Consider the following 16673-nt stretch of genomic DNA (forward strand, 5'->3'; position numbering starts at 1 on the left):
AAGATTACTCGAAGATCACGACACCCCTTACGGAGATAACGAAGAAGGAAATAGGTTTCAAATGGGAACAGGAACATCAGGAGGCTTTTGAACGAATCAAGCAGATATTCCTAGAGGCGCCAGTACTCGAGATGTATAACCCTCAACGACCCACCAGAGTCGAGACCGACGCGTCTGACTACGCACTCGGAGCTGTATTGTCACAGCAGTGCACGGATAAGAAATGGAGACCGGTGTTCTACCATTCACGGAAGTTCTCAGGAGCAGAACTCAACTACGACGTTCACGATAAGGAACTACTTGGAGTAGTCGATGCCTTTGAACAATGGGAGGTGTACCTATTAGGACTCCCCGACACGATCGAGGTTTTTACCGATCACCAGAACTTGACAAGTTTCATGACAACGAAGAAACTCAACCGACGACAAGTACGATGGGCAGAGACGCTGGCCCAGTTCGACTTCAAAATCACCCACAGGGCCGGAACGCTCAACGGAGCAGCGGATGCCCTTAGTCGACGAAGCGACTTACGAGAAGAAGGTCATAAGGAACCCCACGAAGCAATGCTGAGGCAGATGCCCGACGGCAGTCTGAAGTACAATCAGCCGGAACTAGCTAAGATAGCAACCACGGTGGTTCACCAAGTAATGACGCTTCAGCAGCAGTGGCAAGAGAAAGCCAATAGCTGGCAGTTCGAGCCCGAGAGCTCCGATGGACTGTTACAAGACGAACAGGAGTACCGATGTATGGTTTCGAAGGATCGAACATACATACCCCCACACATGAGACCGGATCTCATCAAGGAACTGCATGAGTCCCCCGAGTATGGACATGCAGGAATCGAAGAAATGGTTAGACGACTGTCTAAGGTGTTCGCCATACCACGTATGCGTACGAAGGTGCAGGAAATACTAGGCAACTGTTTGGCATGTCACCAGAACAAGCCCAAGAGGCATAAGCCCTACGGCCTGTTGCAACCCTTACAGCCACCATCTAGACCATGGACAAGCGTAACGATGGACTTCATAGTGAAGCTCCCGAGATCGTTAGAACCAGGATCAGCTCGATTTTGCGACACAATACTAGTAATCGTGGACCGATTGACTAAAGCAGCAAAGTTTGTGCCAACGGAAGAGACTATTACGGCAGAAGAATGCGCGTACGAAGTCCAGAAAGCACTAGTGTCAGAGCACGGGATACCTGAAGAATTCATTACGGACAGAGACAAGCTGTTCACGTCCTTGTACTGGACAACATTCCTGGCAAAATTAGGTGTGAAGAAGAAGCTTTCGACGAGCTTCCACCCAGAAACAGATGGCCAGACGGAACGAACGAATCAGACATTGGAGCAGTATCTGCGGATGTACGTCAACAAGTTACAGGACAACTGGGTTGAGTACTTGCCGGCAGCGCAACTGGCTTACAATAGCACGAAATCCGCAACAACAAGGCAGTCACCACACTATGCGAACTACGGATATGAGCCGGTAGCTCATCGAGATCCAAAAGACATTGAAAGTATCGCCGATAATGCAAACGAGAAAGCACGCCTTTTGCGAGAATTGCACGAAGAACTGAGCAAGCGTATCGCTCAGAGGAACCTCACGACATCCAAAGCAGCGAACAGGCTAAGGATCGAGGGACCGACCTTTAAGGAAGGGGACAAAGTTTTCCTGTCAAGACAGAACTTGAAAACTAAAAGACCATGCAAGAAACTGGACAATCTCCGAGTAGGACCATTCGAGATCCTAGAGAAAATAGGGCCGGTAAACTACAAACTACGGCTACCACCAGGCATGAAAGTACACCCCATATTCCACAAGAAGCTTTTGGAACCAGCACCCCAAGACGCCGAACTAGCAGAAGACATCGAACTCGAGAACGACGAGTATATGGTCGAAGCGGTCAAGGACCTACGGAAAATCGGTCGTCAGTGGAAATACTTGGTCAAGTGGCAAGGATGGCCGGATAGCCAGAACACTTGGGAACCAGAAGGAAATTTAACGAACTGCAAGGAATTGATACGAGCGTATCACAGGCAGCATCCAGAGAAGAGAGGACCGGGTCCTCAAGGGAAAGGAAGTAATCAAGGGACAAAGGATCGAAGGAGTCAGCCTGTAACCAGCCCGGATCAGCCGTTGGTCCGGATAGCGATGATGCAGCAACAGGAAGGTCCGTACCAGGGGCGGAGTTCCCCTCGGCCTGCTCTTTCGCGCGATCTTGAAGATTCAAGATGGCAAGATCTCGATCAGCGAATTCTTGCTCTCGCGCCTCAGCCTCTAGGAGTTCCAACTCGCTTTGAGCTAGCTAAGCCTTTAACCGCGCAACCTCCAGACGCTTTGCGCGCTTTTCAGCCTGAACCTTCTCCCACTCATCTTCAGACACGAAAAGACTGCACGACGCAGCAACAGAAATACAACCAGCACAACGCCCAGTGGCGGTGTCCACGAAACAACGAAGATTCTTCTCCTCACAACGCTTACAACAGAAAGTCATTTCGTTCCCCTGCTCTTTCACACGGTCAGCACGAGCGCGGCGCTCGGAAGTTGGACCCTGGGCACGAACACGGCGAGAGGACGGGACCTTAGGCATAGTTAGGAAGGCATGAGGGAAAACGAGCGTACGACACGACGGGCGTACCGAGACCTTATATGCAGCCGGCGCTTCAACACGCGGCACGGGAAAACGTTAACCCCAGGTATCGAGACGATAGCCCTAAGGGGGGAGGTGATGTTACAAGCAACAAGCAGAAGGATTCACTCCCCGAGTATAACGATGGTTAGTTGGGAAACCACTTGGGATCCTAACGGGAAGGATGGACATCGCGGGGCTAGGTCACGTGATGTGCCATCACGCCAAGACGGTGCCATCAGTGATGGCAGGACCCGTATGTGATGGCAGCCATCAGAAGTGGAGACGACCATCAGTGATGGCAGGTCAATGTTCTAATAGCAGGACTGGAAGCAACGAGGATATAAGGATGGATGGATTTCATTATTTACTCTCGTTGTGGTCAACTCAAATTGTACTTTCTTACTAGTTACTCAACTTCACAAGATTGATACTTGTTAGTCTATTCGATATAGATTAGGAATTGTCAACCTATTGTTACTTTCTATCCAAGCACGCCCACTCCACTGTATCGCCAGACAAATACCTCACGGCGCTCTTCACACCATCTCACTCACCCTAACTGTTACACGGGGTTTGGTGCTAATACTTCTCTAAGCTCGATCCAGGTTAGGGTGAGTGAGATGGTGTGAAGAGCGCCGTGAGGTATTTGTCTAGCGATACAGTGGAGTGGGCGTGCTTGTATAGAAAGTAACAATAGGTTGACAATTCCTAATCTATATCGAATAGACTAACAAGTATCAATCTTGTGAAGTTAAGTAACTAGTAAGAAAGTACAATTTGAGTTGACCACAACGAGAGTAATAATGAAATCCATCCATCCTTATATCCTCATTGTTTCTGTCCTGGTGCTCCCTATTCTCCCTTTTCTTTGGGAGCAGTGGGAGCATAATTCTCCTAAGGCCCCCCGTGCTCCGGGAGCAGGGCTCTTAGCAGGAGCACACATATCACGTGACCTCCAGCCCCGCGATAGTCGTTACCTTCTAACGTGGACGTGGTTGGTCTTTAACCTCGTCATCCCGCGTCAAGGAGAGAATCCTTCTTGTTACTTGTAACATTATCCCCCCTCTTAGGCGTATCGTCCCAATACCCTAGATTATCATTTTGCCGTGCCGCATGTTGAATCGTCGGCTGCATATAAGGTCGGTAGGCCCCGGGCCATTGTAACCGTCCCTTCCTGACTCCAGCCTTCCTAACCATGCCCAAGGTCCCGTCTTCCTCTCGTCAGGCTCCTGCGATAACCTCGACTCAACGTCGCCAGGCTCGGTCCGACAAGATCCGTTGTCGGGGAAAAGAGATGACTTTCCGCTGTAAGCGCTGTAAGAAGAAGAACCTTCGTTGCTTCGTAGACACTGCGTCTGGGCAGTGTGCTGGTTGTATTACTGTAAAGGCTGAGTGTAGTTTGTTTGTAACTGAAGAAGAGTGGGAAAAGGTGGAGGCAGAGAAGCGTCAAAAGCGTCTCGAGCTTGCTCGTTCTGAGGAGCAGACCGCGCGACTTCGTCGCGAGCTCCTAGAAGTTGAAGAGCGGGAGCGGGCGTACGCTGATCGTGATCACGCTCTTCTAAGTCTTCAGAATCGTGAGAAAGAGGAAGCTGAGGGGACCTCTGCCCCTGGTATGGGTTTTCCGACAACCGAACCATCGCTACCCGCACAGTCGACTGACCCTGGCTGGTTACAGGCTGATTATTCCTCTTCTTACGACCCTTTCTTGTCCCTTGATTATTACCTACCCTTCGAGAATCCGGTTCTCGCTTCTTCGAATGTTTCCGGTGAAAATCACGTACTAGTGACTTGCAGTTCGTCAGATTTCCTTCAGGTTCCCAAGTGTTGTGGCTCTCGGGCCATCCTCGCCACTTGACCAAGTACTTCCACTGACTACCGATTTTCCGCAGGTCCCTAATTTCTTCGACCTCGTATTCGTCGTCTTCGAGCTCTATGTCCGTTGCTAGCTCGGCATCTGGAGGTGCTGGCTCCAGGAGTTTCTTGTGAAAGACAGGGTGGATTCGCATGCCTTGTGGGAGTTTCAACTTGTAGTTTACTTTTCCTATTTCCTCTAGGATCTCGAATGGTCCTACTCGGAGGTTGTCCAATTTCCTGCATGGTCGTTTAGTTTTCAGGTTTTGTCGTGACAAGAAAACTTTGTCCCCCTTCTTAAAGGTTGGTCCCTCAATCCTTTGTTTATTCGCTGCCTTGGATGTCGTGAGGTTCCGTTGAGCTAGGTTCTTGCTCAATTCTTCGTGCAAATCTCGCATAAGCTTCGCTTTGTCGTCTGCCCCTACCGCGATACTCTCAATGTCCTTCGGATCTCGATGAGCTACCGGCTCATATCCGTAGTTCGCGTAGTGCGGCGAATGCTTCGTCGTTGTGGATCTCGTGCTGTTGTAGGCCAATTGCGCTGTCGGCAACAACTCTACCCAGTTGTCCTGCAATTTGTTGGCGTACATCCGTAAGTACTGTTCTAATGTCTGGTTTGTTCGTTCCGTCTGGCCGTCTGTTTCCGGGTGAAAGCTTGTCGAAAGCTTCTTTTTGACACCTAACTTCGCCAGGAATGTATTCCAGTATTTAGACGTAAACAGTTTATCACGATCGGTGATGAACTCTTCAGGTATCCCATGCTCTGACACTAATGCTTTGGTGACTTCGTACGCGCATTCTTCTGCCGTAATAGTCTCTTCCGTAGGCACAAACTTTGCCGCCTTAGTCAATCGGTCCACGATTACTAGGATTGTGTCGCAAAATCGAGCTGATCCTGGTTCCAACGATCTCGGGAGCTTCACTATGAAGTCCATCGTTACACTTGTCCATGGTCTAGACGGCGGCTGTAAGGGTTGTAACAGGCCATAGGGCTTATGTCTCTTGGGCTTGTTCTGGTGACATGCCAAACAGTTGCCTAGTATCTCCTGCACCTTCGTACGCATACGTGGTATCGCAAACACCTTAGACAGTCGTCTAACCATTTCTTCGATTCCTGCGTGTCCGTATTCCGTGGACTCGTGCAGTTCCTGTATGAGACTCGATCTCATGTGTGGAGGTACATATGTTCGATCCTTCGAAACCATATCTCGGTACTCCCGTTCGTCGTTCAACAGTTCGTCGGAGCCTGCTTCGTCGGGCTCGAACTGCCAGCTGGCTGCTCGCTGCTGCCACTGTTGCTGTAGCGTTTCTACCTGCTCGGCCACCTTAGCTACCTTAGCTAGTTCCGGCTGGTTGTACTTCAGACTGCCATCGGGCATCGTCTTAAGTAAGGCGTCATGTGGTTCTTTATGACCCTCTTCGCGCAAATCAGACCTTCTACTTAAAGCGTCTGCGGCTCCATTGAGCGTTCCCGCGCGGTGCGTTATCTTAAAGTCGAACTGAGCAAGCGTCTCGGCCCATCGGACTTGTCGTCGGTTGAGTTTCTTCGTTGTCATGAAACTCGTCAGATTCTGGTGATCGGTAAAAACCTCGATCGTGTCGGGGAGTCCTAACAGGTACACCTCCCATTGTTCAAAGGCATCGACTACTCTAAGTAGTTCCTTATCGTGAACGTCGTAGTTGAGTTCTGCTCCTGAGAACTTCCGTGAATGGTAGAACACTGGTCTCCATTTCTTATCCGTGCACTGCTGTAACAATACAGCTCTGAGTGCGTAGTCAGACGCGTCGGTCTCGACTCTGGTGGGTCGTTGAGGGTTGTATATCTTGAGTACTGGCGCCTCTAGGAATATCTACTTAATTCGTTCAAAAGCCTCCTAATGTTCCTATTCCTATTTAAAACCTATTTCCTTCTTCGTTATCTCCGTGAGGGGTGCCGTGATCTTCGAATAATCTTTGATAAACTTTCAGTAATAGTTCGCAAATCCTAGAAAGGACTGAACATCCTTAACTATGTTAGGTTTTAGCCATTCCTATACAGTCTATATCTTCTTTGGGTTCATTTTCACTCCTTCAGTTAAGATGATAAATCCAAGGAATTCCGTTTCCTAAGTGTGAAACTCACACTTTCCTAGTTGAAGGTACAGCTTATATTCCTTAAGCTTCCATAAGACCTTCTTAACATACTCAACATATTCTTCGCGTGTGCCGCTGGAGTACACTAGTACATCGTCCAGATACGCAGTAACAAAGATTCCAAGGTACTCGTAAAGCGCGTTGTTAATGACTAATTGAAAGGTTGCCAGCGCATTCGTCAACCCAAATGGCATAACCGTATACTCAAACAGTCCATACTTCGTCTTAAACGCCGTCATCCACTCGTGACCTTCCTTGATCCTAATTCGGTAAAATCCTTCCCAAACGTCGAACTTCGTAAACCACTTAGCTCCCTAGAGTCAGTCCATGAGCTCTGTAATTAGTAGTAAGGGATATCGATTCTTCCAAGTAACGCTGTTCAACCTCCTGTAGTCGACGCACAGTCGCCACTTCCCGTTAGGCTTCTTTACGAACAATATAGGCGAGGCCATCAGGCCTAATCCTAGTCGGATAAATCCCTTTTTTAAGTTCTTCTAGAGGTAATCCCGCAGCTCAGCATCATACTCGGGCGCTATAGGGTACATTCCTCCTGGGCTCAACTTTGCTCCTTCCTCCAAGATGATCTCGTAATCCCAATCCTAGTGTTCTGCTAAGTCTATTACTTCGTTTTCCTCAAACAGTTCCTTGAACTCTAATGTTCAGTATTCTGCTAGAATCGCCAGCAGTGGTTCGTCATTTACGGACGCAACCTGTGGTACCAGTCCTTCCTTCGTGGTCGCGACCTGCCGTATCCATATGACTCCTACTCTCTAAGGGTCCTTCGCATAGATTCTCGCGATCTTATGCGGCGAAATCACACCGAATCTCCCATCTAGGTTTGCGCGTTGATCCGTCGGGCGTGTTTCTCGTCGTACACCAGCAACCTTGTGCACAGGTTCTCAGCTGTGTATCGATTTCTTTTACCAGTCGATGGCAGAGTTGTGTTCTAACAACCAGTCGTAGCCAATTATCATCTCAGTCTCACCAAGATCCATAATACTAATTTTCGTTCGGCTTTCTTAACTAGCCAGGCGTAACGATACTGCCTCGGTCTCAAGTCGAATCCAGCCGTTCCCGTATGTCGTAGGACTATCGTCGGCTAATACCACTCGCATCGGCACCTTCTTAGTCCAATAGAGTATGTTATTCTACTCCACCACTCGGGGTGAGATAACGGTTCGTGCGGCCCCACTGTCTATAAGCGCCGTCACCTCATGTCCGTCTATAAGTACCGTAGCCTGTAGCCGCAAATCCTGCGCTCCCAGTTCGCGTACTTCCTTGAGGGTCGTTTTAGGACTGCCTTCACCAGCGTGACCCTGTCCCTGGCGGCATCCTAGTTTTTTGTCTGCTTACCTTTCCTCTTCTTAGGAAAGTAGCCTTCGCCTTCCTTGGCGGTATAGTGTACTATACACTGATCGTCGTAACAGAAGCTCCAATAGGTGTTCTGGTGCGGTATGTCTTTCTTCGTAAACCCCTTTGTTGGACTCGGCTTCTTCGTTCTGTGAATCGGGCATCCGTCTGCCTCACAAATGTTTACTGACAGGGTGCCATGGAGATAATCGTTTATTCCTCGAGCATCCTCAAACTGTTGTTGGTGGAAGGTGCATCCCTTCCTGCAATGCGTCCATAAGAGTCGTTCGTGGCTCTTTTCTTTGTTGGACCTTTCCTGACCCTGCCTAGGTACCCTAGTCGTCGTGACTCTTGGTCTTGTAGCTCTGTGCATCCTGCAGTTCTTCGCATTGCATTCCTCGGTGGATATCGTGCTATGGTAGTAGTCGTCTACCTTTCGAGCATTCCGTCGTTGTTCCTTGTGGAACTAGCAATTAGTCGTACAATTGATCTAGTATAGCTCTTCGTGAGCTTCCTTTTCTCCTGGCTGGTGCACCTGGCAGTGCTGTACCCGACACTCGTTATGCTATAAGTTGATGTGGCAGCAATCGTCCTCGTTGTTCCTGGTTTCTTCTCGCTTCCTTAAGTGATAATCACACTGTCTTGGGCAGTCAACCTAACGTAGGCGCTCGTGTTGCTCTATTCGTTCCTTGAACGTCTGAGGCGTCTCCTCGTTATCAGATTCCTTGAATCTGGGTTGTTCCTGGGCAGCCCTGCAGGCAATCTCATCTGCTCGGGGTCCCGTGATTGTGATTCGTCCTTCGATATCGCAATCGTTGGCTTGGTGCCTGGTATTTCCACAAATCCAGCACTGTTGGTTTCTTAGGCGGCGTAGTACCTCTGCCCCTTCAACCTGCCAATCCGTTGGTAGTGGTTCGTCCCACTTGAAGTCTTGGAGTCCTATCGCCTTCTGTACTAGCTCAAAGGCCTCATCGGTGGCTTGTCTTGCTTCGTCGTACAGGTCTAGGTCGCTGAGAGTCTCGTCTAGTTCCTCGGTCGGGTATGGTGTTGCCATCCGTAGCATTCCGATCTTAACCGCTCCTTGCTTGACTTCATTCTTCGGGCAGTCCCTACGGAAGTGTCCTACTTCGCCGCAGCGGAGGCATGCCTTACTGTCGTAACGCTTCTGGCGTTCTTCCTTGGAAAGACCGTCGTTAAACTTTCCTCGGGTTTTGTTCTTATCCTTAGACTTGTCTTGTACCTTGCCGGTCATGTACGTATCTCCGTCGTGATCCTTGTTGTTCCGATACCTTCGGGTGTTGGCAAAGGGTGGCCCTGGTCGATATCCTCTCTGGGCTTCCTTCCGTTCCCATAATCGCGTGTCGATTCTTGTTGCCAACTCGATCAACGAGTACAAATCCTTTGGCTTGTCGTAGTGTACAAGTTCGTCCTTGATGTTTTCCTTCAGACCTGCTTCGTATACCGTCCGGAGTGCCGAATCGTCCCAATTGATTCGCGCTTGTAGTTGCTTGAACTCCGCCGTATAAGCTGAAACTGCTTTGGTCTGCCTCAGGCGAGATATCGCTTTCTCCGCCTGGCTTTCCGCGTCTACCTCCCCAAAGATGCGTCCCATTTCCTCCTTGAAGTTGGCCCAACTGCTGAATAAGGTACGCGTCTCGTCCTTAGTTCCCTTGTTGTTGATGTCCAATAGAAAATCCTCCACGTAGGGTTGCATCCAGCTGGCTGCTTTTCCTTTTAGGTGTGTGTTTGCCATAAGGATCTTCTCTGCATCGTTTGGCACATCGTTGTAGCCGCAGTATAACTCGATAGTGGTGAGGAACGTCCGTAACCCTTCTCGGTTACCATCGTATTTGTCCGGGGTTGCTATCTTGGGTTTTTTGATAGGCTTTTCGTTTGGTGTGGCCATCAGCTGACTCGTGAGCTGATTGATCATCGCTTGCATCTCGGCCATCTGCCGTGCATGGATCTCGGCCTGTCGCCTAAGACTATGAACCATTTGCCTAGGGTTATCCATTGTCTCCTCCTCATCGTCGCTGGGAGTCAACATCTCGTCGTCGATTGCTGGGTTAGGCATCGGTCCGGGACCTTGAACTGGTCCACTGGCACTAGCCTGTGACTGAGAATGGTTGTGAGACATCGTAAGTCTTAATCGGGCGTCCTAATGTTAATCTTCCTAAGTCCACTGAATCCGTGGGTGGTCAAAGTGTTACACGGGGTTTGGTGCTGATACTTCTCTAAGCTCGATCCGGGTTAGGGTGAGTGAGATGGTGTGAAGAGCGCCGTGAGGTATTTGTCTGGCGATACAGTGGAGTGGGCGTGCTTGTATAGAAAGTAACAATAGGTTGACAATTCCTAATCTATATCGAATAGACTAACAAGTATCAATCTTGTGAAGTTAAGTAACTAGTAAGAAAGTACAATTTGAGTTGACCACAACGAGAGTAATAATAAAATCCATCCATCCTTATATCCTCATTGTTTCTGTCCTGGTGCTCCCTATTCTCCCTTTTCTTTGGGAGCAGTGGGAGCATAATTCTCCCAAGGCCCCCCGTGCTCCGGGAGCAGGGCTCTTGGCGGGAGCACACATATCACGTGACCTCCAGCCCCGCGATGGTCGTTACCTTCTGACGTGGACGTGGTTGGTCTTTAACCTCGTCATCCCGCGTCAAGGAGAGAATCCTTCTTGTTACTTGTAACACTAACCCGGATCGAGCTTAGAGAAGTATCAGCACCATACCCCGTGTAACAAATAGCCTAGTATCTAGAGATGTTTAAGATGTCCTAACATCTTAAGATATTATAGTATCTGCCCTCTTAGCGAGATGTCTAGTCTTAGTAAGATACTAGATTACGTAATCCTTGCCCCGCGATAATTATTACCTTCTAATGTGGACGTCTATAGGCTTCTTACCTTCTATCGTTCGTTAAGGAGAGAATCCTTCTTATTACTTATAACATTAAGTAGAAGTAATATAAAACTTCTAGTATTAAGCTTCTTATTAGTTAGTTTTTATAGATAGAGTAGTAGGGTGCAATATTAGATAGTAACGTGTAAGTAGAATAACTCTCTATATTATACTTTGTTGGAGATATAAGCTCACCAGCTGATCTCCGATAGAATAAGTACTCAATCTTCAACCAAAACTCGTTAATCAATCTATTACTAGAAGCTATTATGCTATTATCTAGTAATATCTATCTATTACGCTATAGATTACGCAAGCTACTACTAAGAAGACTCTTCTAGAATCTAAGACAACGAATATAAATAGTAGTAGAAGAGTTAGTAGATAGAAAGCAGAGAAGAGTAGAGCGAATCCTATAGACTACTATAGGAAGACAATTTAACTATTCTCTCTCCCCTAGCAATATCTTTTTATCTCTTATTTATCTCTCTTTACTAGAACCTTCGATAAGCTGCCTCTGAGTCTATTACTAGACAAGTAGAAGGTAGAGACCTCTACCTCTGAGCTACTAGTAGAACAAGCAGCAACTTCCGCTACCTAAGTAGCAGCATTCTAACACACTTATACTTAAAACTTAAGTTAAATATATTAAGCTATAAGGGCCTAATGCTTATACTATATACTAGACCTTTATATAATATACTTAGTTACTTAGTGCTACTAAGAAGTACTAATTACTAAGTAACTTGTAGGTTGCTATGCAAAGTGCTTAGTTGCTTAGTAGTGCTAAGACATACTAATCACTAAGCAGGTCACGTGACTGCGGCACGGTTGCGCAGGATTGCGGCGCAGTGCATCCTTCGGATCCTTGAAACTAATTACTAGTAAGCAGTTTTCTCTGTTGCTGATCATGGATCGTAACATCTATCTACCTATCTTATTAGAACCTTAGCTTCCACGATAGACTACTAACGTAACTAGCCTAGAGGCTCGCAGTACTTAAAACTTATTCTAGCGCTAGCATAGACGCTAGGCGTTAAGAGGGGAGTAATATTATAGCATAGGCCCGTACACTCCGAACGTAAGCTTATGTAAGTATCAGCTACGCAGAGAATAACGGAGCTTTGTTGTCTTATGCCTACCTTTTAGCAGCGTGGTAGGCGCGTGTAGCTGCGTGTTTGGCTCTGCTAGGAGCCCCCCCTAACAGCTGAACCTTAACCACTTGACCTTGTAAAAGAGTAGGAATCCTTCTGGTTAGTTATAACACCTGTCGCGAGACCTCCAGGTAGTGAGGAGGCCGCGCGTCTGCGAAGTGGTGGGGCATGTTCAATCAAGCTTCGTGTAAGCTTCGTGCAAGCTTCGTGCAAGCTTCCCGCAAGCGTTCTTCGATGCCTCGGACCATTTCCTAACATGTTCTTAGCACTTATTTGTCAACGGAGAAATATTCCGTTTATTCACTAGCGTGCTCTTAGTGTAATTTAGCGCTTACAGTGACGGAGCGCCTATCTTTTTCCCCCAACCTTCCATGCTAAGTCTAATCTTTGATCCCAGCAGGTAAACTCACGATTACGAGGACCCGTGGTCTGATAGGTAGATAAATATTAAGAACCATGCCGATTTTGTGCCTCATGCCGTGCCAGAGGTTGGAGAAGGGCCGAGTCCGTGTGCATGGATGGAGCTATTGGATGATCTAGCCACGAACCTTCCTTCTTTGCTGTGGTCCCTTGTCGCGTACTAGGGTGTACATCAGTGCCATGGCTGCGCCTCGTGCACACATTGTTTCTTTTATCCTTATCCTTCACCCTCTCCCTGCTCTCATCTCGAGCCTTGTGTCCTTTTTAAATATTTGCATTTGAATAGCGCATTATTTTTGTCTGAGAGCTATTAGGGTGTCCTATAGTCCAGACTGATTCTCGATATAGCCTTTTCACTATGAGTCTTGCGCACGAGACTACTGCCATGGAAAAGAATCGCGTCGACATCCCTCCAGGGTATGATTCTCCAAGTGATGACGCTACAGGCCATCCGCCCAGTAGCCATGGTGAGGGCAACATTGCCATTTCCGAGCAGAACGAGCTCAGGCGTGACTTGAAGGGTCGACATATGCAGATGATTGCCATGTCAGTCTCGCTGGGTATCCCCTTATGATATCACTACGCTCTGTTGCGACTGACACGCTTTACAGTGGTGGTGCCATTGGCTCTGGTCTGTTCATTGGTTCTGGCGGATCGTTTGTTGCTGGCGGACCCGCCGCTGTTATCATCGGATTTATCGTCATCGGCATAATGATGTACTTGATGATGCAGGCTTTGGCCGAACTTGCAGTCATGTACCCAATTAACGGAGCCTTCACCATGTACATTTGTCGATTCATCGATCCGTCCTGGGGCTTTGCCTGTGGGTGGCAGTATGCTATTAGCTGGCTTACTGTCCTACCTTTCGAGATCTCCGCTGCTTGCAACATTATTCATTACTGGCCAGGATCGCATGGCATCAACAATGCCGCGTGGATCACACCACTTCTTGTAGCTTTGGTTGCCATCCAATTCTTTGGAGTCAGGGGTTATGGTGAGGTGAGTGCGCTGCTATGCACGATGCCCCGCTATTAGACAACTGGACTAACCTTGTGCAAAGGTCGAGTTTGTACTATCCATGATAAAGATATTGGCTTGCTTAGGATTTCTGATTCTGGGCATTATTATTAATGTTGGAGGTGTGCCAAGCGACAATAGAGGTTACATTGGCAACAAGTACTAGTACGATTCTCATGCTTAGATTACGGGACTGCCTACTTACTATCTATAGCAATATTCCTGGTGTGACTCATGATGGGTTCCGTAACGGCTTTCATGGTTTCTGCGGTGTTTTCGTCAATGCGGCATTCGCGTACACTGGCACAGAACTTACTGGATTGGCAGCAGCTGAGACGGATAACCCAAGGAAGGAGATTCCCAAGGCCTCGAAACAAGTCATCTATCGCATCATACTATTTTACGTTGTAAATCTTGCCCTCGTCGGTCTAGATGTACCGGTTAACAACGCAGCATTGAACGGTAGTGCTGGCGACAGTTCCCTTCGCTCACCTTTCGTAATTGCTATCCAACTTGCTGGAATCAAGGTCCTCCCATCCATTTTCAATGCTGTCATTCTCATCTCAGTCATGAGCGTCGCCAACTCTTGCACCTTTGGCTCCACACGCACTATGCAAGCTCTTGCGGCTAATGGTAAGTGTCTTGAATTATACAGTAACAGCCCCTTACTGACAACAATGATTATCTAGGTATGGGACCGAAATTTACCGCCTACGTGGATAAGAAGGGTCGCCCAGTTGTTGTGATCATCATTCAGCTTCTGTTTGGTCTACTGGCATACATCAATCTCGCTCCGAGTGGCGGAGATATCTTCACCTGGTTACTGTCATTATCTGCCATCACTGTGTTGTTTGTGTTCGCCAGTATTGCACTCGCACACATTCGTTTCCGCAAAGCTTGGTGAGTCCTACGCGAAAGTGTGCCATATCTTTGTTTGTACTAAGATTAGTTCAGGGCCTTTAATGGACATAGTCTTGATGAAATCCCATATAGAGCCTCACTCGGGGTTTGGGGCTCTTGGGTATGCATTGTCATCAACGTCCTTGCGCTCATCGCTTCATTCTACGTAGCTCTTTACCCTGTTGGTGGACCAAACTTGAGTGCGGAGAATTTTTTCGAAAACTACATGGCTGCACCTTTCCTCGTTGTCTTGTACCTCATGTGGAAGGTCTATAGCTGGTTCAAATATCCTTCGCATCGCCCATTGTGGATTCGAACCAAGGACATTGATATCTATTCTGGCATGAGGCAGAGCCAGAGAGAGATGATTAGCGGCGAAGGTGTGACCGAAGAACAGAGGCGCGCAAGCATTCAGCAAATGCAAGAGGAACAACAGCAGAAAAAAGGGTTTGATTCCTATGTTAAGGCAGCTTATCATACAGTTTTCTAGAAGTATACTTCTATTCTTCAGGAGCACAGTAGCAGAAATGAAGAGTTCTTGCAGATTGTGCATGTTGGATAGATGAAAACAGTGTTGACACTGTGCTACTACGTAGATCAAACGTTTGTTTGCATGACACGCTCGGGTCATCCCCACGAATTCTCGCCCCCTCTTCAAAGTCATATAGCTGCACTTAAACAGAACCAAAATATATTTTAACATTAGTAAATCAAAGCTAGAGCTTCTAATGTATTTTTTTTAAATTAATACGCCTTAGTGATAGCGGCGAGACGGCACGGTAGTCTCCTAATGAGCTTGGGGATTAAAGAATTAGAAATCGCATCCCACGCCTTCTTTAACTACTAGCAAAACAATTACTATAGCGCTACTACTTAATAAGTTGGTTAACATTTTTCCCTCTATTTACTATATAGCGTATTGAATTAATTATCTTAAAAAAGAATAGGAGACTATACTCTAACCTACTAGAATTAAGTATTTAAAAATATAACTTTATAGTTAATGTATATAATAAAAAATTTAAGTAAAATTTTATGAAACTCTATTTAACTCTAGAAAATAAGTTAGTATTACTTCTATAATACGCCTTACAATTAGAATTTATTAAATTAATTAATATCTATTAAGGATAATAACTAGTATTAAGTTATAATAAGATATAAAACTATAATTATAAGAGAAGTATAAAATCTAAACGCTTCTATAATTCCATATCTAATATACTATATTGTTTTATTAATAGTATATATTTATCTAAAATTAATATCTTATTTATATTATAAATTTATCTAAATTAGATTTTAACTTATATTATTACTATATTAAGCTTTATTCTATAGCTACTATAACTTATATTTTCTAATTATAAGCTGAATTTATAATATTTATTACTTAATATTTTTCACTCTATTTACTATAACGTAGTTCATATGCGAGCTAATTACCTAAGCGAGCTAATTACGCCCCACCAGCGTGTTAACGTTAACACGTTATTATAGTCTTTTATAATAGTTAATAAACTATTATAATATACTAAATTAATTATCTAAATTGCTACTATTACTTATACTATCTATTTTAACTACGTAGGTATAAGCGTTATATCTAGTCTGCTTGTAACGCCCGCACTACCTCTCTCCTCGCACCCTCTTTAACGCACTCTTATTATTGCTATAGCTACTACTTACTTATTTAGCTAGTACTTCTTATACTTTACTAATAGTAAGAGTCTCTTTTATTTATACGTATCGCCGCTTATAGCTCTTATATCTTATTACTATATCTAAAGCTACTTTAAGGCTACTTACTTTCTTACGTAGTAATACTATCTTATATACTATTTATTACGTACCCTTACTAAGCTATATAATCTTTTTATCTAAAGAGCTTATAGAAGACTTAGGATAGTTTCTTACTCTCTATTAAATAAGAGTACTTTAAGCCTTAACTTTACGCGCGTTACGTAGTGTCTATACCTTCTAAATAGCTACCTATTATAGTAATTATTTTAGTATTTATACTACTATATTAAGCTTTAATAGTATAGCCTATAAGTTATATAGGACTAAACTAGCGCCTCTAAAGCTAGCTTAGATATTCTCCTTTATAATAGACTACTTAAAAGTAGCTTTAAAGGCTAGTAAGAAGGTCTTCTTACTAATATAGTTAGTATAGTTATATATTAAGCCTAAAATAGCGTTACTATACTTATACTTTAATAGTAAGAAATAGGTAATATTAAGAGGCTATAATAGGTAAGATAAGTGTATAAGTATATAGAGAAGGATAATATTCTTCTCCTTATAA

At 45.7% G+C, this 16673-nt stretch overlaps 1 protein-coding gene across 1 annotated transcript; it reads left to right on the forward strand.

Annotated features, from left to right (window-relative positions):
• Positions 1-12831: 12831 nt before the first annotated feature.
• On the forward strand, positions 12832-14974 carry PSV08DRAFT_232411 (amino acid permease-domain-containing protein; the record flags this gene model as incomplete). Its single annotated transcript, XM_066092270.1, has 6 exons — positions 12832-12994; positions 13060-13447; positions 13509-13630; positions 13680-14098; positions 14155-14365; positions 14420-14974. Coding segments are annotated over 6 exons (1739 nt in total), but the record flags the coding sequence as incomplete, so codon positions are not given.
• Positions 14975-16673: the final 1699 nt, after the last annotated feature.

The sequence above is a fragment of the Bipolaris maydis genome (assembly GCF_028858645.1).
Source record: "Bipolaris maydis strain C4 unplaced genomic scaffold PSV08scaffold_17, whole genome shotgun sequence".
NCBI classification, from domain to species: domain Eukaryota; kingdom Fungi; phylum Ascomycota; class Dothideomycetes; order Pleosporales; family Pleosporaceae; genus Bipolaris; species Bipolaris maydis.